Source organism: Apteryx mantelli, unplaced genomic scaffold, assembly GCF_036417845.1.
Source record: "Apteryx mantelli isolate bAptMan1 unplaced genomic scaffold, bAptMan1.hap1 HAP1_SCAFFOLD_49, whole genome shotgun sequence".
NCBI lineage: Eukaryota > Metazoa > Chordata > Aves > Apterygiformes > Apterygidae > Apteryx > Apteryx mantelli.
In genome coordinates, this window is record NW_027118784.1 from 1,139,671 (window position 1) to 1,155,986 (window position 16,316).

Genomic DNA, 16,316 nt, shown 5'->3' on the forward strand with positions numbered 1-16,316 from the left:
AAGTAGTGTAAGTATCCCAACTGAGAGAAAGATCGTCGTGTGAGCTCAAAGTATGCCAGGCACCAGAGACTGAGCTGCAGAGGGAAGGCCTTTGCAGATGTACAAATTCCAGATAAAGCCTCATTCGGGATTTTCTGTCAGTCATGAGACATAAGCCTCCTTCATCTGCTCTACTGCTCAGGGACTGTGTGTGGTGATGGGCGGCTCAGAGCAATGAGCTCTTGTCTTTCTCTTTGCACAGGGTAGGGTGAGTTCTCTCTCACCCACCAACAAAGACGGAGCAGCTCTGCTAGCTGTCCTGGCCCAAAGTAACATACGCAATAAGCTGCATTTAACAGGGGGTAGCAACTGTAAGTGAGGAGGGCCAGAACAGGAGGCCATCACCCCCCTCTCAAATGCTCTACAGACCATCGGAGCCCAGACCCTGATACTGGAGCTGTTGGTCTCAGTCTACTTTCCGCAGAGTCTGGAGTGATGTTTTCTATTATTCAGAACAAAAAGAGTAGATGAATACAATCAGCATAGGAAGATTGATCTAGCAGTGTAAGTTATTTATTCTTGGTCTGTAACTGCATTGAACACTGAAGATTCATTCTCCTCTGCTCATTTCAGGGCATCTTTTTTCTTTTCTTTCTTTTCTTACAGTCATTCCTGGGACCTTTTTCCATCATCCATAATGAAAATTAAACATAGAGTTTCAGAGAATACCTGGAAATGTAGATTTTTACTGGCTACTTCTGGGTACTTCAAAAAATGCTAGCCTGGGTTGCAATGATTTTGTTAGAAATAAACTAGCAATTTCAAAGGAGAAGTGTAAAATATGTTTGCCACTTCCCCTATATGATATTCCATCTTTAAAATCAAAGAAATAAACCCCTCACTGCTGACTGCTTTATTGCTGGGTAGAAGGCAAAGGCATCTGTGTCCTTTCTGCCCTGCTTCATCTCTGCCATCTGCAGGGATATTTCTACCTAGGAAAGCTTTTCCTGTCTGATTGATGCAATCACTCAGGTGTGGTCATATCCACATGGACAATCATCCTGGGCAGGGAGCTTATTAGTTCTCACAGTTCACTGGTTAAAACACTCACCCAGTGCCTTGGACATTCAGCTTCAAATCACTTCCCTGCTTGAAGGGATATTCTGCCACAGCAGCCACTGCCAGGGTGACTATCTTTCCACCCCAGCTCTGGGTTAGTTTGGATGTCCACCACCTCTCTTGGTCATGCTGGTCCACTTTGCAGACCAGTGAAACATACAGGTACATGAGAACCAGGACCCGGGAGCGCCATGCCAATGCATGGGTCCCACTTCTCTTGGAAGAGAGAAATTAATGCAATCCATGTGCTTGCAAGAGACCAGTGCCAGCACCAGATGGGCCACCTTAAATGCAGCATGGCAGCTCTTCGAGTTTTCGTCTGGCTCCAGATAGGTGGGTCTGTCTCCTCTCAGCAAGAGACATAAGTTTCTTTCCTTTCTCAGAGTCTCCCAGCCCTACTTAAATCAGAACTTTTATTTTTGGTAAGGGAAGTGATTCCAAACCATTTGCACATCTTTCAGTCTTGCTGCTACAGAAAAACAAAACCAGGAGAGAGAAGAAGAAGAAGGAAAAAAAGCATCTCTGATTCCTTTATTATGCTTCTCCATGCTTAATTCTAACACCTCCTCCTGTGAGCCCAGAGAGCACTCAGCTATGCTAATGGGAAGGTATCACAGCTCAGCAAATGCATGACTTGCTAAGGCAAACAAATTATTGGCTGGAACTAACTCAGAAAAAGATGGCCCTGGCTTTTTTTTTTGTCTTCCTGCCACGCTGTCTGTACTATGGTTTTAGATACCTTTCCTTGCATGGAAGGGTGTATGATTTATCGAAACTGGAGAGCTTGCAGAGAAAAAGGCTGCAAAATTATTTTGTATCTGACACAATTGTTAGTATTATTATTTCTTCTGTAGCTGGGAAGGACACTTATAAAACATCTAACAAGCTGCTAAGGAGATTGCCTAAAGCACTGATTTAAAAATCTGCTGCTAGAGCCTATTCCTTGGTGCTCTGTACAAATTTCAAGCTCCAGTATCTTTGTATGGAAGGGAATTCAGATGAAATTTCTGAATAGTTTACAGGGTCTTTCTGACAGTTTAGTGGGTGCTCTCTTCAATTATTGGGCCTAAGTTACCTGCTGATGACATGAATCAGAGGTGCCTGGAAAAGGCTGGTGCAGTCTGAGCAAGCGTGTTGTAGAGCAGAAGGGCATTCAGACCTCCTACTTTGCGCTGCTGAAGAGCAACGACCCCCCCTCTGCTCACATGCATATTGCAAGCCCCCCAGATGTCTTCTGAATTGAAACCAAGTGCAGTTAGCCAGATGTCAACTGCTGAGTGAAGAACGCTGTTGGAGCGTTTTGCATGGTCTTGTATGGGTAATCCAACATGAGCTCTGCTTCAGCCAAAAATTGCACTGTAATCCAGCCTGTCTAGAAGTCCTGGTCCTGCTAAAGGGGATGCCAGCGGAGGCCAGCTGCTGGTACTTTCTCGGGGGGGGGGAGAAATCTATTTTGTGCAGTTGCTGTGTCAGATCACCCAGGTCCAGCAGAAGGAGCAAACTTTGACGAGCAGCAGAGCCCAGCCTGTCCTCCTGGTGGCTCTGCTTACATGCTCAGAGTCAAACGTCTGCATATGCACATCACTGCATCGGAGGCTGAATGTGCCTCTTACTCCTGGTGAAGTGAAGTCAAGGACTTGAAAACTGGTGCTCACCAGATCTACGCAGAGGAACTGTATTTCTCTAGTTACAGGGACTGTGGCTTGTCTTGAGCATGAGCTGCCTTTTGAATGGTAAGCGTGGAGTTTATAATCACTAATCCCTATATTTTATATGGCACTTTTCATTAGCAGATCACAAAGCATTTTGCAGAAGAAGGTCAAAATCATGATCTCCATTTTAAAGATGGGGACAAGGAGCTGAAGGGCCGCAGAAAAAGGCTCCCCACAGGCAGCTGACAGAACTAAGGACAGTATCCCACAGTTCCCACATCCAGCTCAATGATCTGGCATCTCTAGTCCCATTATTAACACTGGGAAGACTCCCTTTAATTGGTGTCGAATGTTTGAAAGTGGAAGGAGTTGTCGTCATGGATATAGCATCCACAGGTTCTCCTTTGACTTGGTTGGAGCAGTTCTCTTTCACAATAGCTCTGTGGTCTTCAGATGTCAATGCAACAATGAGCACAGAAACAGAGATTCATTTGCAACTGGTGCAGATGCTTACTATGCAATAAGAAGACAAAATAAATCGTTGACTGTAACCCTCTTAGATTAACTGAGCTAGTTGATTCACTGATTTCTCCAGCACCAACTGCTCAGGAGCAGACTGTCAGGCCCTGTTGAATCAGTTACCTTCCATGACTTGTGACATGAAACTTTCACTCAGTTTGTGTCCTTCACAACAGAGCATCAGTATTATCTCCATCCCCTGCCTTGGACACTAGCTCTCCTCAACAACATGTGGTCTCAGCACTGAACAGGGAGAACCCCCCCCCCCCCATTCCTTCACACACACACACCCTAGCAAGAATATTTCAGCTGGTGACAGACATGGCTGAGAACTCACCTGTGGTGTTGCTGACATCCTACAAACAACCTCCCTGCCATTCCCTGCCTTCTTCCTCCCCATGCTCATCAGAGCATCACACCATCTCCTTCTCAGAGGTGCCAGCTTTCCCATCTGAGCTTGGCCCAGCCCTCAGGTGGCTCCTTACACATCTTCCCTCCAATAAGAGGTTTTGCCACACTTTCAGAGCCAATATTCAGATTACCTCTGGCAGCACACCTGAGGGGTGGCACGTTAGGCTCACCTTGTGCAAGAACAGCCCTGGGGAAAGGGGCATTTTTGCAGTGCCTCACAGAGACCTCCTTATCCACAACAGCCTTCAGTTTGGGGAGCAGAACCATTTACAGGAATGAGCCCAGCTGGTGCAGAGAGTTTGGCCAGCTGTTAAAAATAGGGGTAGACTGATCCAGCTGTATTGCAGAAATGCTGATTTCTAACTTAGCTGTTTTAAAGAAGTGTATTTTTCTTCCTTGTCTAGTGTGGATGAGGTGGGTTAAATCATCCTTCCTATGTTAAATAAATTGAAATGGTAGCAGCACAGTCAAAGCTTGTGGCCAGGCAGCTTGCCCAAGCAAGGCTCAGCTCTCTGTCCTTCCACTAGTCTCTTCCAGATTGTTGTTATAGGGATTTACGAGCACTTGCAACACGCTCAGCACATCTGAGATAAAGGAGATGAGAAGCAAATCTCTGCTTCTGGATCTCTGTCCTCCCCCACCCCAGACTGGAACAGTTCCTAGTACATACTGATGGGTTAGGTTCAGTTCTGAAGACCAAACTTTGCTCAGCCAATTACTGCATTCAGTCAATACCACCCATGCTGTCCAAAAAAAAAAAAAAAAAAAAAAAAAAGCCAAACTCCTTTTCAGAGCAGTCAGCTTGATGTTGTCTGGTCCTTCAGAATCAGTCTACCTTTTGGGTCCTTTGGCTGTTTTAGCAACCTGCCACTGAGTTGGATACAGTCTCTATAGCAGTGACTCCAGCCCTGAGATGCTGGCACAAGTTTTCTCATTGACTGTCAGTGGTCTAGCAGCAATGGATTCTCCACTTCGGTTCACCACTCTCAGCTTCCCTAATCTCTCTGCATCACCTTATATTAGGTGATCAGCCTACAAGCACAAGGTATAGCCAATGCCAATTCTGGCTACCTCTTCCTGTCCTGCTTTACTTTCCCTCTCCTCCTCTGCTGCTAAAAGAGATGGGGAAAAAAGGTTACCCATTAAACCAAAATAATTTGATTTAACAGATTCCAGGGGAAGGGGTATTCTGATCTTTATTGGAGGAGAAAAACCCAGACAAAGGAAACTCTCCTGTTTCTTTTTTCAAGAGTCTCCCTTTATTTTTGACCGTTCATCTTTATTTTCCTTATAAATACAGATGCTCGGCAGCTTCAGCCAAGGCAACAGTGGTAATTGTCACCATAACTACACAGTTGTTGAAACCTGACTGTCCAGCAGTATGCTAAACTCCGCAGCAGGCTGACAGCTATCACACTCAATACATCTTTCTAAGACAGAAAGGCTAAGCAAGGCTAAGCCAATACTACAAAGGATCTGAACAGCAATTTCCATCTGGAGAGTTTCTGTTCCTCTGTGATACAAACCACTGGGACATGCTCTTTGGTACTAACAGCAGCATACCCACAACACAAAATTGTTTGCTGTTTTCTACCTCTGTATGAGTTTTTTTCTGCTAAGGGGACTTAGCAAAACATTTTACTTTCAAAAAGAGCCATGAAAAATAAGCGATAAAGAGTGGGTGCAAGAGGGAATAGTAGCAGTTTCTTGGAAATCAGTATGGTTTTGAAAGGTTTTCTGCAGGAGTACAGGTGCTGAGCCAGGATGATACACTCATCTCTTTGTAAACAGTTCTGCTTTTCTCTGATGGCAACTAAAGGAATTTAAGAAGAAATCTAGCTGTTTGCTTTTTACTGTGTGACAGCTCACACTCACCATAGGCAGTAGAAGCAAAAACATTCATGTTTTTTTGTCTGGGAAACCCACAGGGTTTTACATACACACTACCCACGCGCAGTCAGGCGTCTAGATCTAGGTGAACCATTTTAGGTAGACTGCAGATAGGTCTTACAGAATATTCCTAGGAATGAAACGCTGACAATATAAGGAAAAAGCAGCATTGGGATTCATCTGGAAAGACCTTTTGAACTAGGCTAACCTTGTTGGGCAGGGAAGATAGACTGCAATATTGCAATGTAGATAGACAGACCATGACTGGACCAGGGGCTCTCGTGGAACACAAGTTGCAGCACCTAGTGATTACTGCTCCTCACCATGCACTGCATGTTCCTGCGGGACACAGTGAGAAATGAAGGTTATGTCCCAACACGTGGGTGAGCAAAGCTGTGGTGGGTAGCCAAGCAGAGCAGTGCCTCAAGTGATGACACATGACTTTATTTCAGAAAGCTTTCTGCATCATACACGCTTGATCTTAATTTATTTAGAGGTGGCTTGGGATCACCAGGCTTGCTTATTTTTTACATGCAAGAATGCCTGTTGTTACAAAACTGTTCTTGAATCCTGAGTACTCCTGGATTAGAAGTCATTGATCAGTTTTAAGCACTGCAGGGGAGGGATGATTTACTATCAACAGCAGGAGTCACAGTTCAGGGCAAACTTTTATATCAGTACTAGCTAGAGAAGTTGGTTCCCACAAGAGTAGGTATTAGAGGACTTATTCCCCTCACCTTCCTTCTCTTTTGTCCCTTTTTGTGATCCTACAGAGGCTCTAGAAGATGGTGTGAAAGGTCCCACCAGCCAGGCAAGAGGTCTATTATGTTCCACATACTCCAGCAGTTCATCCATGCACTCCTGGCCTGTGTTCATTAAATGGTGTTTCTGGGTCAGGATGTTCCTGGACAGGTCTTGGAAAGAAGCAGCAGCCTGCAAGGAGTTGTGGGTCTCCTGTAATTCCTGCTGTACCTGCTGCATCTTGTCGTGGATGCTGGATGGGAAGCCTTGGCTGTTGGCCAGTAGAGTCTGCAGAGTGTGCTGCAGTTGCTGGTGATGCCATGAGACACGGCCAGAATCTGGACCTCCAGCCACTACAGGGGAGGAAAGGAAGCTTTAGAAGCGGCTCCCCGTGCACCCACTCCCACCCCAAAACAGCTTCAGTGAGCCAGCATCTCCAGCAGACCACTACCTTCAGCTCCAAGGAAGTTGCGTCCTCACTCTCTTTTGGCTGCTTCTTGTTCCAGGTCAGCCACATCTGGTGCAGCTTCTCCTGCCCATTTTGAAGCTTCTGATCAATACCCTGCTTGTCACAATCAATCTGGAGTAGGACAGGAAAGCGAAGACAAGAGTGAATTACTATAGCAGCAAGACTTGCCTTGTGACTACCCCAGCCAGCTTGTGAGCTGGCACAGAGATCCTCCTGGTCTTCACAGGGAGTAAAGGGGAAGACTGCTGTACAGCAAGCAGCTTCAAGACAGGATGCTTGGAGACAGAACAGTGTTCCTACCAGCTCAATGACCTCCTGCAACTTTGAGAAAGTCTCCTGCGTGACCATCTTGATCTTCCTTACTTTGGCTAAGAAGCACTGGTAGGCTTTTTGATGCAGATGAGTGGGCAAGGAACTCAGATGTATGAAATAACCCTGATGGTCTGACTGCTGCTGGACAGCTGCCCCTTCAGTCCCCTCCACAGAGACCACAAGGTCAGCTGGAAAAAACAGCGATGAGAAGTTAATTGTTAATTGTCCTAGAGTGCATACGACAGATGGTCAGCAGTCATGAAGCCTTGCAGGTTAGAGTCAGAGTGACCATGGCTTTTAAAAGTGTCTGTATCCCCCAAATATAGCAGGAACTGGGAGGCCGAGTACCCCAACCACACACACTCGCGCTACCTCTCTACGTTGCAGAGAAACCTAGAAAGATCTTCTTTGCAGATCTGCCTCATGCAAGTGTTTTCTGACCTAGTGTCGGAGTGGGAGACGGACCCGGAGTAACGATGAGTCTCAATGTGAGTATGATCGTTCTCCCTTTATTAGAGCTTACACAGAGTATATATAGACAGGCGATAGGGCATGTGCTAGCAATAGCTGTATGATTGGTTTACAGTCTCTGTTCATGCGCCTAAAGCGAATACATGATTGGTGCAAAGTTGCTGTTCACGTGGAGGGGCTTGTCGGCCCCCTCCTTGACTTGTTTACCACTACTTGCCTTCCCTTTCTGTAATGGTCTAGGAATGTTCAAGGACAGTTCACATAGCTGTGGGATCCTCCCTCCATTGTGAAGACAGGATTGCTCACTTCTAAGAGATCATGCCCCTTTTCACTTAATCATTCTTCCACAACCTAGTTCCTCATCTGTGATGGGGAAATGGTGATCCGATTTTCCTGGCACAGCTTCCACACTTCTGTCAGTGATCTTGCCTGCTTCGCAATCCACTGCCATGCCCTGGCTGGTCACCACGGACCTAGCAGACTCCAGGACTCTCCGAACAACTTCCCTGGCTGCCTCCAACACCGCCACTCTGATAGCAGCATCTTCGGCACCAGTGATGCTGGGTGACACCAGCTCTTTGATGCCAGAGAGAACGTAGAGAGAGATCAGAAGACTGAATGTACCCACTTCTGTAGAACAGCATTTGGTACAACCGTGAGGTTGATGAGACTATTTCAACATCAGAGCTATTTGACCAGCCCAGGTGGGGAATAAGTCAGACTACAAGTGTGAGTAAGCTCTGCTTGGGGTGCAGTTCACCCAATTTGTGGGATGTGGAAACTGTAATGAGACTTGCATGGGACCTTCCACAAAAATAATCTGACAGTTTGTTAAAATTGTCATTGAGAGCTTCAGTGAGAAGAACGTGGGACAACAAATGTTAAGAAACTTCACCTCAGGTTAGAGTATTCAAATTTGTCAAGGGACAGTAGTCCAGCAGCAAGGATACAAAGAGTTTCCAGCTGTGCTCTAACATCTTCCCAGAAGATGGACCCTAGAACATGCATGTAGCAGAGTACCAACCCACCAGCTGGGAGAGAAGGGGACAGAAGGGCAAGTCAGAACAGCTGTGACAGCTCCAGAGGGTTCTGGCTTTGCAGCTTCAAACTTTTCCCAGTTGGGACAGAGCTGCAGGATTGAAACTCTCAACACAGAGTGCTCAAGTAACACTCATTTGTTTTTGGAGAGTAACTATTTGTTTGTTTCCTTTGTCTTTTAATCATTTCAGCAGGAAAGTCCAGTGCCAGGAGTGTCTGCACTGCAGCTACTGAGTACAGATTACAGTATGTTTGCCATCTAACTTCAGAATTTGCATTTAAGTCTATTGACTAAATGTACCAGGCTTGATCAGACAGTCAAAAGAGCCATTCAGGCAAAAATAACCAAAGGAAGTTGGGAGTGAAAGGAGGAGCTGGTTTAGGCTGTTAGAGGAGCCTTGGGGTAGGAAGCAGGGGGAACGGACATCTGAGCCAGCCCAAGGGAACTGGCAGGTACCCAGGTCTCATCTCCTCTGTGAGGGAGAGCATTCCAGAAGAACATGTCATGGACACCAAGAAGGGAGGGGGGGGATGTTCCTAGTTGGCGAGAATTTCTAGTTCTGTGTTAGATTGAAGGATTAGCATTTTTAGTCAAGGTACTCCTTCAGTCAATATTGGTTCTTTCCTCTCCAGTAGAAGTTGCATGTATGCAGATTCAACTGGTCTGTAACAAGGCTTTTCTCTGGAGGTCATAGCCACCCACCACCCTTCTTTTGTTTTGTTTTGTTTGTTTCTACAGACCAGATTTAAGTCTAAATTTTATTGCACAGAAGTTCAGGACCAAGGCACACCATTTGCTGGGTAAGGGTTCAAAGAGATTCAATACTGAAGTCAGTTATGAGTGACTCACAAGATACCTGGTGGGAGAAGAGAAGAGAGCCTTGCTCTTCTCTCAGCCCAGAACAAGGAGACTGGCCAGGTCCAGCTAGACAAGCAAGTTCACCTGGCCTCCCATCCACCAGAAACTGTTACCTTGTCATCTGGTTCTTGCAGATTTGACAACTTGTCTTCCAATTTGTCCTGTCCCAGGTAAATACATTCCTTCATTGTTGCAACTAAAGGCAAATCAGAAATCAAATGCATTTGAAAGTGAACGTGTAAATAGATCTTAGACTTTCTACATCCTGCCAGCATGTCCCCCACATCAGCAGGGGGGAAGACACTTGGAACAGCAGGTAGGTACTCTGTGTGAGCTGTAACTGGAGCAGCAGCTTCTGGGTGCAGGTGTGAGGAAGTGGCTGCTACTGTGGCTAGGGGGAAACTAAGCCTGCCCAAAGGGAGGAGTCTCTTCTGCTCAGCCTGTGCCCTGCAGCTTCTCTGGGAATGAGTGGTGGCACAGCCAAAAGAGCAGGCCTGAAGACCCTGTAAGTAACCTGCTAGATTAAGCAAAATAGCCTGGCTCTTGGCTAGGAGTGATGCTTCTCTACACCTCTAGTCGAGAGCCTGGGCAATGCTTTCGTGGAATGGCTCCCATGTCTTGGGGGCCCCGAAACCTGATGCACTTGCCTCTGTGGACTGCAGCGTGTGTCTTGCTGACTAGTGTGGAGTCTGCCAGCTTAACATCAATGTGATCCTGTTCTGATAAAGCTTTTCCTGGAATTGTTTAATAACTATGTCAAATGAACTGGAGCTGGGTAAGGTTCTAGCAGTACTGAGACTGTCTACACTCTCCTCTGTCCCTTGGATGACTCTGTATTGGAAGAAAACCTTTCTGTTATGGACCAACCATAAATATCAATAGCGTTCCACAGCTTGTTTCTTTAGTGAGTTGCAGGTTTTGAAGTGAATATGAGCTGTGGTTTGCCCTCCTTCAACCAGACCAGGTTACTTGAACAGGCAGAAAGGTGAAGCTTTGGTGCAGGGCTGCATAGAAAGCTCTGTCAGGCTTGGAAGCCTCATGGCTTGTTTTATTTTTTTTGCCCTTGTAGGCTGCAATAAATCTGGTGGCTAACCTGACCTTGGTCAGCTCTGCCTGTGATGTGGTTTCTACAGCTTATGTCTCCACCAAGGAGAGCCACCCCTACATCAGATCTGTGGGTGAGGCAGCAGAGCAAGGAGTGAAGAGTGTGACTGAAGCCACAGCTACCTGTGTGCAACCAGTTCTGACTACACTAGAGCCTCAAGGTAATGTGGTGGGGAGGCTTACACCTGCTTGTGAGGGCCAAATCCCCTTCCCAGAGGGACTCCTAACTCTTTGGTTCCTTCCAACCCTGAAAGGAGCCCTTGGGTGTGGAAAGGCACCTCTCTCATTGACTTACTAAAGGGATAGCTCCAGACTTACAAGTAAAGCAAAAAAGGCTGAGTCCTAATCAGAGTAGTGTGAAGAAGTGTCTCTTCCTGAAGGACTGGATTTGACTCAGGTGTTGACTACCCTAAAACTGATCTTGCCAGGCCCAAAGTATTAGGTGACAGCTGCTTGTAGTTTGATTCTTAGAAGCCCATGGGGGCTGGAAGAAAAGCCCCACTTGGAGGGCTATCATTACTAATGGTCCTGTTTCCTGTGGAGCTGCCTTCCCCCCCCCGACCCCCACAAATGGGAGGGGGGGGAAAAGCAAACAAACAAACAAAAAAAACCCAAGAACCAGAACTAGACCCTCAGCATGTGAGAAGTTTTTAAACCTCATGGAGGGAGAGGGACTGATCCTGGTGGCAAGGGTCTGACAAAACAGCTGATGTGACAGGCCTGGTTTAACTCTAAGACCAGAGTGGGCCCCCTCCTGTTTACTGTGTGATTCTAGATCCCTGGGACATGGAGGCTAGGGCAGAAGTGAGAGCTAAGCAACTGTCTGGTCAAGAACTAAACAAGCTGCAGGTGGGACTCCAAAGTATGTGGCTATGTTCTTGCTAGTGCAAGTCGGGACTGGTTATTCTCAAAGTGAACAGACTTAGCTCAAGACCAAGCAGCAGTGGAAACCAAGACAAGCTGCTCAGCAAATCCAGTTTATATCAAAACACATCTGCCTGAGTGGGAGTCTTTACCCACAGTCCCTGCAAGGCAGCATAATCGGGAAGGCAGGACTTGCAAGATGAAATAGTAGAAAACCCAAGTCTTGACACCTCCTCTTTTCTGCAGTTGCTGTGGCAAACAAATATGCCTCCAAGGGCTTGGATAAAGTAGGGGAGAAGCTCCCCCTCCTTCAAAAGTCAATGGACCAGGTAAGAACCAAAGGCTATGCCCTCCTTGGCTGGAAGAGGAGGGCAGAGCTGGCCTTTACAAGGATAGAAATACTTCAAGTTCTCTTGAGGAAACAAATCTCTGCGTGCATAGAGTGAGCTCTCTTAGGAGTAAGAAAGCAAACAGGAGATACTGTCTGAAGACTCCTCTGGGTGCAGCAGGGACTGGGTCACAGAGCACTGCAGTTCTTATCTGACACTAACCTATTTCCGTAGGTTCTCTCTGACACAAAAGAGCTAATGTCATCCAGAGTGGCTGATGCCGAGGATGCTGTGAGCAGCAAAGTGACAGAGGTGATAGATGCAACCAAGGAGGCTCTTCAGAGTGGCATGGAGGCTGCCAGATCTGCAGTGACCAGCAGTGTGGCAATGGTTACAGATTCCAGAGTGTGCCAGATGGCTGTGAGCAGAGCAGGAGCTGTGCTGGAGGAAACAGGAGATGACCTCAGTCTGCCTATTGGAAATGAGGAACTAGGTCAGGAAGTGGCATATGTGCCTGCATATTTAATGAGGATCATCAAAATGGGGATACCAACCTTGTTTTCTCATCTTTGAAATGGGTTTAAGAACTAATAGGAAGTGCCATGTTGGAGGCTACCTGGCTCATAGTCCAAGCTCTCCTGATGCTTGTTTAGTTTTCTTATTAAGCATCTCTGGTCAGACACTTACAGGCATTGTCTTTCTCCTCAGCCAAACTGGCAGCATCTGGGGAGGGCACAGACATAATATCTGTGGAGCAGCAGCAGGAGAAGCAGAGGTACTTTGTGCGGTTGGGGTCTCTCTCTGATGAACTCCGCCAGTTTGCCTACGTGCGCTCAACTGATAAAATGAAGCGGGCCTGGCAGGGCATGCAGGAGGCCCTTGCACAGCTTCACTGCATCATTGAACTGGTAGGTAGAGCTCTGCCTCCCTGTTGGAGAGCAGGACAGGGCCAAATGTACGACTTGGTCTCAACCTCACTATGACAGTGACAGCTGTATTGATGACCAGCAGGTTTCTGTCTTGAGACACTCTGATTCCCCCCCCTCCCCCCCCAGATTGAAGTGTTTAAGCAAGGATTTAACCAAAAGCTTCAGGAAGGGCAAGAGAAACTATGCCAGATGTGGCTGGACTGGAGTAAGAAGTGTCCTAGGGAGAGTGGAGATGCAAACTCTGCAAAGCCAGAGGTATGCCCATGGGGAGGGAAGCAGAGGGATCTGATTCACCCTTTCCCTGCTTGATTTCTTAAAGTAACTTGCTCCTCTGACCTTCTCCTTTCTGCCTCCTTCTAGGAGATGGAGTCTCTGGCCCTGCTCATGGCACACAGTATCACACATCAGCTGCAGATCACCTGCTGTAAAATAGTATCTGCAATCCAAGGCCTGCCTTCAAGCCTTCAGAATAAGGTGAAACAATCTCTTGGTAACCTAGAGGAGTTTCATGCTGTTTTCTCAGCAGCAAGCTCCTTCCAGGACTTGTCCAGCAGCATCTTGACCCAGAGCCAGGGGAAGCTGGCTGTGATCCAGGAGTACATGGAGGAGCTGCTGGACTGCCTGAAGAACAACATGCCTCTCTCTTGGCTGGTGGGACCCTTCTCTCCAAGGGAGAAGAAGGAAGCACAGGCAGTAGGAGCAGGGACCCATGAAACCTCTGCCACCCTCATGTAAAGGGAGTAAGGCTCTGAACACAGTCTGCCTGGCTCAGCTCTGGGGGGAGTCTTTTCTGGGATAACTTTACACACGCACCATTCCAGCTGAGGGTGAGATGTCACATCTGTGGTGACTATTGGGTATTGATGAATTAAGTAAGAAGTCTTAAGAACTCTTGAGGGAGGTGAGGTAGCAGGGCCACACTTCCTAAATGGCTGTAGATCCATTCAGGAGTAGGGGCTGATACTTGGGCCAGAAGTAAAACAGCTGAAGCATCCAATGCTTCCTCCTCTCTAGCAAGGAGTTCATGATATGTCCTCCCAACTCAAGGGGACATTCACTGCTGTGCAGCCTGCTGCTGTGCAGGAGAGCTCAAGGGGCTCTAGGCTGCAGCGCTATTTATGGGCACGGAGTTTGACTCATGGTCATACAATATTTGGTGTGGAGTTGTACCTTTTTTTCTCATGCCCATTTCTGGCCTCACCAGTTGCAACCAGTATCACCTAGTTCCTCCTGGTCAGCTCTGGGCGCAGTCAGTTATTTGAGGTCAGCTGGGGCCTGAGATAAGGTGTTTGTGCATGGGGGGGATAGTTGTGCTTCACCACACTTTGGGCCTGATATGGGGGGGGGGGGTAGTTGCGCTCTGCCACACTTTGGGCCTGAGATGTGTGTGTGTGTGTGCATGTGGGGGGGTAGGTGTGTTCTGCCACACCTCTTATGCCTAATTCCCCTCTTAGAGTTATAGTTGTCTTCTGTCTGGTGAAGACTTCAAGGTCTGTGGTGGGAGAGTGGACTGCTGGAGTGGCTGCCTGGGAAAGATGCGGACCCATTGGGATGGGAAATCACTAAAGCATAGGTGACAGATACTTGCTGGTGCTGGTCCTGTTGGCACCACCATCTCCTAGCCAGGAGGTGCTCCAGTTGAGCCAAAAGCTCTTCAGCTACCAAGCTTAGCCATCTTCCAAACAGCTTCCCCTTCCCCCCACCCCGGACTTACCAGACTATGGAGTAGCTGAGGAGGACAGAGCAAATGCCTTGCTTGCCATTGGGAGTGAGGGACTGACATAATAAGAGTCATACTTGTTTCTCTTCTGTATGGCTTGCCTTCCTCTCAAGGAAAGAAGTGGAATCTGTCACCAATGTGAGTGCTGCTTCCTCCAGACTTAATGCCAGAGACACCAATATTAGCTTCCCTTTTCTTAGATGTTAGAAATGGGGACGGGGGAGGAGGCCCCCTTGTGGGAAGTAAGTATGGGTTTAGAGGAAGAACTCTTCCTCTATTTTTCTTCTCTTAAGCAGAAATGGCTACTGCTCCAACTACACTTCTATCCCCACATTACTGTGCGTAATGGCTTAGCGCTGTACCATGGCAGGTTCATGTGGCCCTTTAGTCTTGGTTCAGTCATTCCACTGATACAATGTGATCCCCTGATGTGGTAAAGCTCCAGGTCCAGCTTCACTGAGCAGAGCACTTCAGAGACTATCAGATAACAGCCCAAACTCTGCTTCTCATGTGTAGCCACTAGGTCTCATTGAAGACAAAATAATTAGCCAATGACAATTGCCAGGCCAAGCTATTGTCGAGATCTGGTGTGAGATAAATTGCAGGGGTCATCTCTCCTCTGGATGCTTTGATTACTGCCAAGCAATTCCTCCCTGGCAAAGAGCTCAACGAGAGGCAGCTTCAGTCTGCCTGAGATCATCACAGCTGAGCTTGTAGGGAGGGAAGTGAGGCACTAATTGTAAGCAGTAGCAGAAGTAGTCCTGCTATTCAGTAGGAAATCTGCTGCAATTTCTCTTCTTCACCAGCAAAGCTGCACCTCGCTACCTTGGTGTCTGAACCTTGTTATTTAAACTTCCTTGGACAAAAGTGCTTCTTAGGAAATAATTACATATTCCCATACGCTATGTTGATTTTAATATTGCAGCATGTCAGATTAATATTATGCTTAGCCTAGTAAATCATGATTTGTCTACTTATGGATCACTGGGGCGTATTCTAATTTACTGCTTAACTCCATTTCCTATACACACTAATGGCTACTCTTACCCTGGGAGCCTGGTGCCCAGTTCTCTTCCTACTGGGAGAAGGTGAATCACTCTGAAGGGCTCTTTTTTTCCCCCTGAAGGATGTTTCTGGATGTTTGAGTTTATAAAGGAAAAACATGGACTACTAAACCATGCTGGAGGTAAACTGTTTCTGTGAATATGACCTCTTTGTGCTAAGCAAACAGGATGATTGCTAGCATGAGTAATTCCTTCTCTTCAGTTAGAAGGTTCCAGAGCAATGCCCCTCAAGGATGTATTTAAAGCAATGAACTGCCCAAATGTCAGGGGAAAAACAATCACTTTTTTTCCTTAAAGACCTTGACTTTTTAAAATCTATAATTCTCAATTCTCTCTTCTCCCAGCTAAGAGATGCTCTGAATGGTGGGAATCTCTGTGGCTGCCTTTTGAGGGCTCAGGGCTACCAGATAGCACTTTTTACCTTTGTTTGTCCCTGCTCCCACCTTGCCTCATTTACTCAAGGCACCCTGAGAGAGAGCTGCCAACTATCAGATGTTCAGGGAGGTGAAACTGCAGAAGTCAAAGCCCCATTGTGCAGTCCTAGCCCAGGTTTTGTGTCCAAATAAAACTGGTGCTTTAGGGGAAAGACTTTCAAAGTACTTGCATTCCTGAGATCTTTTTGAGACAAGCCCAAGAGAACAGAGCAGAAAGTCTTTTCCTTTCTCTCCTGGTTGCTGTACATCCAGCTTGTAACCTGAAGGAGCCATTGTCTTATGCTGCTCCCTAGCCACCCTACCCTTGGGCCTCTCTCCAGGTGCTAGCAGGTGAAAACTCGAGCTGTGCACACAGCTGGGATCTTCCTTGTATTCCCTGTGCTGGCCCTTGTGGGGGGCAACCTAGCACCTG

At 47.0% G+C, this 16,316-nt stretch overlaps 2 protein-coding genes across 2 annotated transcripts; one reads left to right on the forward strand and one right to left on the reverse strand.

Moving 5' to 3' along the window:
* Nucleotides 1-4,712: 4,712 nt before the first annotated feature.
* LOC136996591 (perilipin-3-like) lies at nt 4,713-9,648 on the reverse strand. Its single transcript, XM_067317489.1, has 6 exons — nt 9,574-9,648; nt 7,915-8,137; nt 7,081-7,280; nt 6,763-6,891; nt 6,308-6,620; nt 4,713-4,792 (listed from the first exon to the last, which is right to left on the reverse strand). Exons 1-6 carry the CDS (start codon nt 9,646-9,648, stop codon nt 4,713-4,715), a joined length of 1,020 nt encoding a protein of 339 aa, XP_067173590.1.
* Nucleotides 9,649-10,220: 572 nt separating this feature from the next.
* On the forward strand, nt 10,221-13,421 carry LOC136996592 (perilipin-3-like). Its single transcript, XM_067317490.1, has 7 exons — nt 10,221-10,235; nt 10,530-10,725; nt 11,675-11,757; nt 11,992-12,250; nt 12,466-12,665; nt 12,813-12,941; nt 13,047-13,421. The coding sequence occupies exons 1-7, from the start codon at nt 10,221-10,223 to the stop codon at nt 13,419-13,421; spliced, it is 1,257 nt and encodes a 418-aa protein (XP_067173591.1).
* The last annotated feature ends 2,895 nt before the right edge of the window (nt 13,422-16,316 follow it).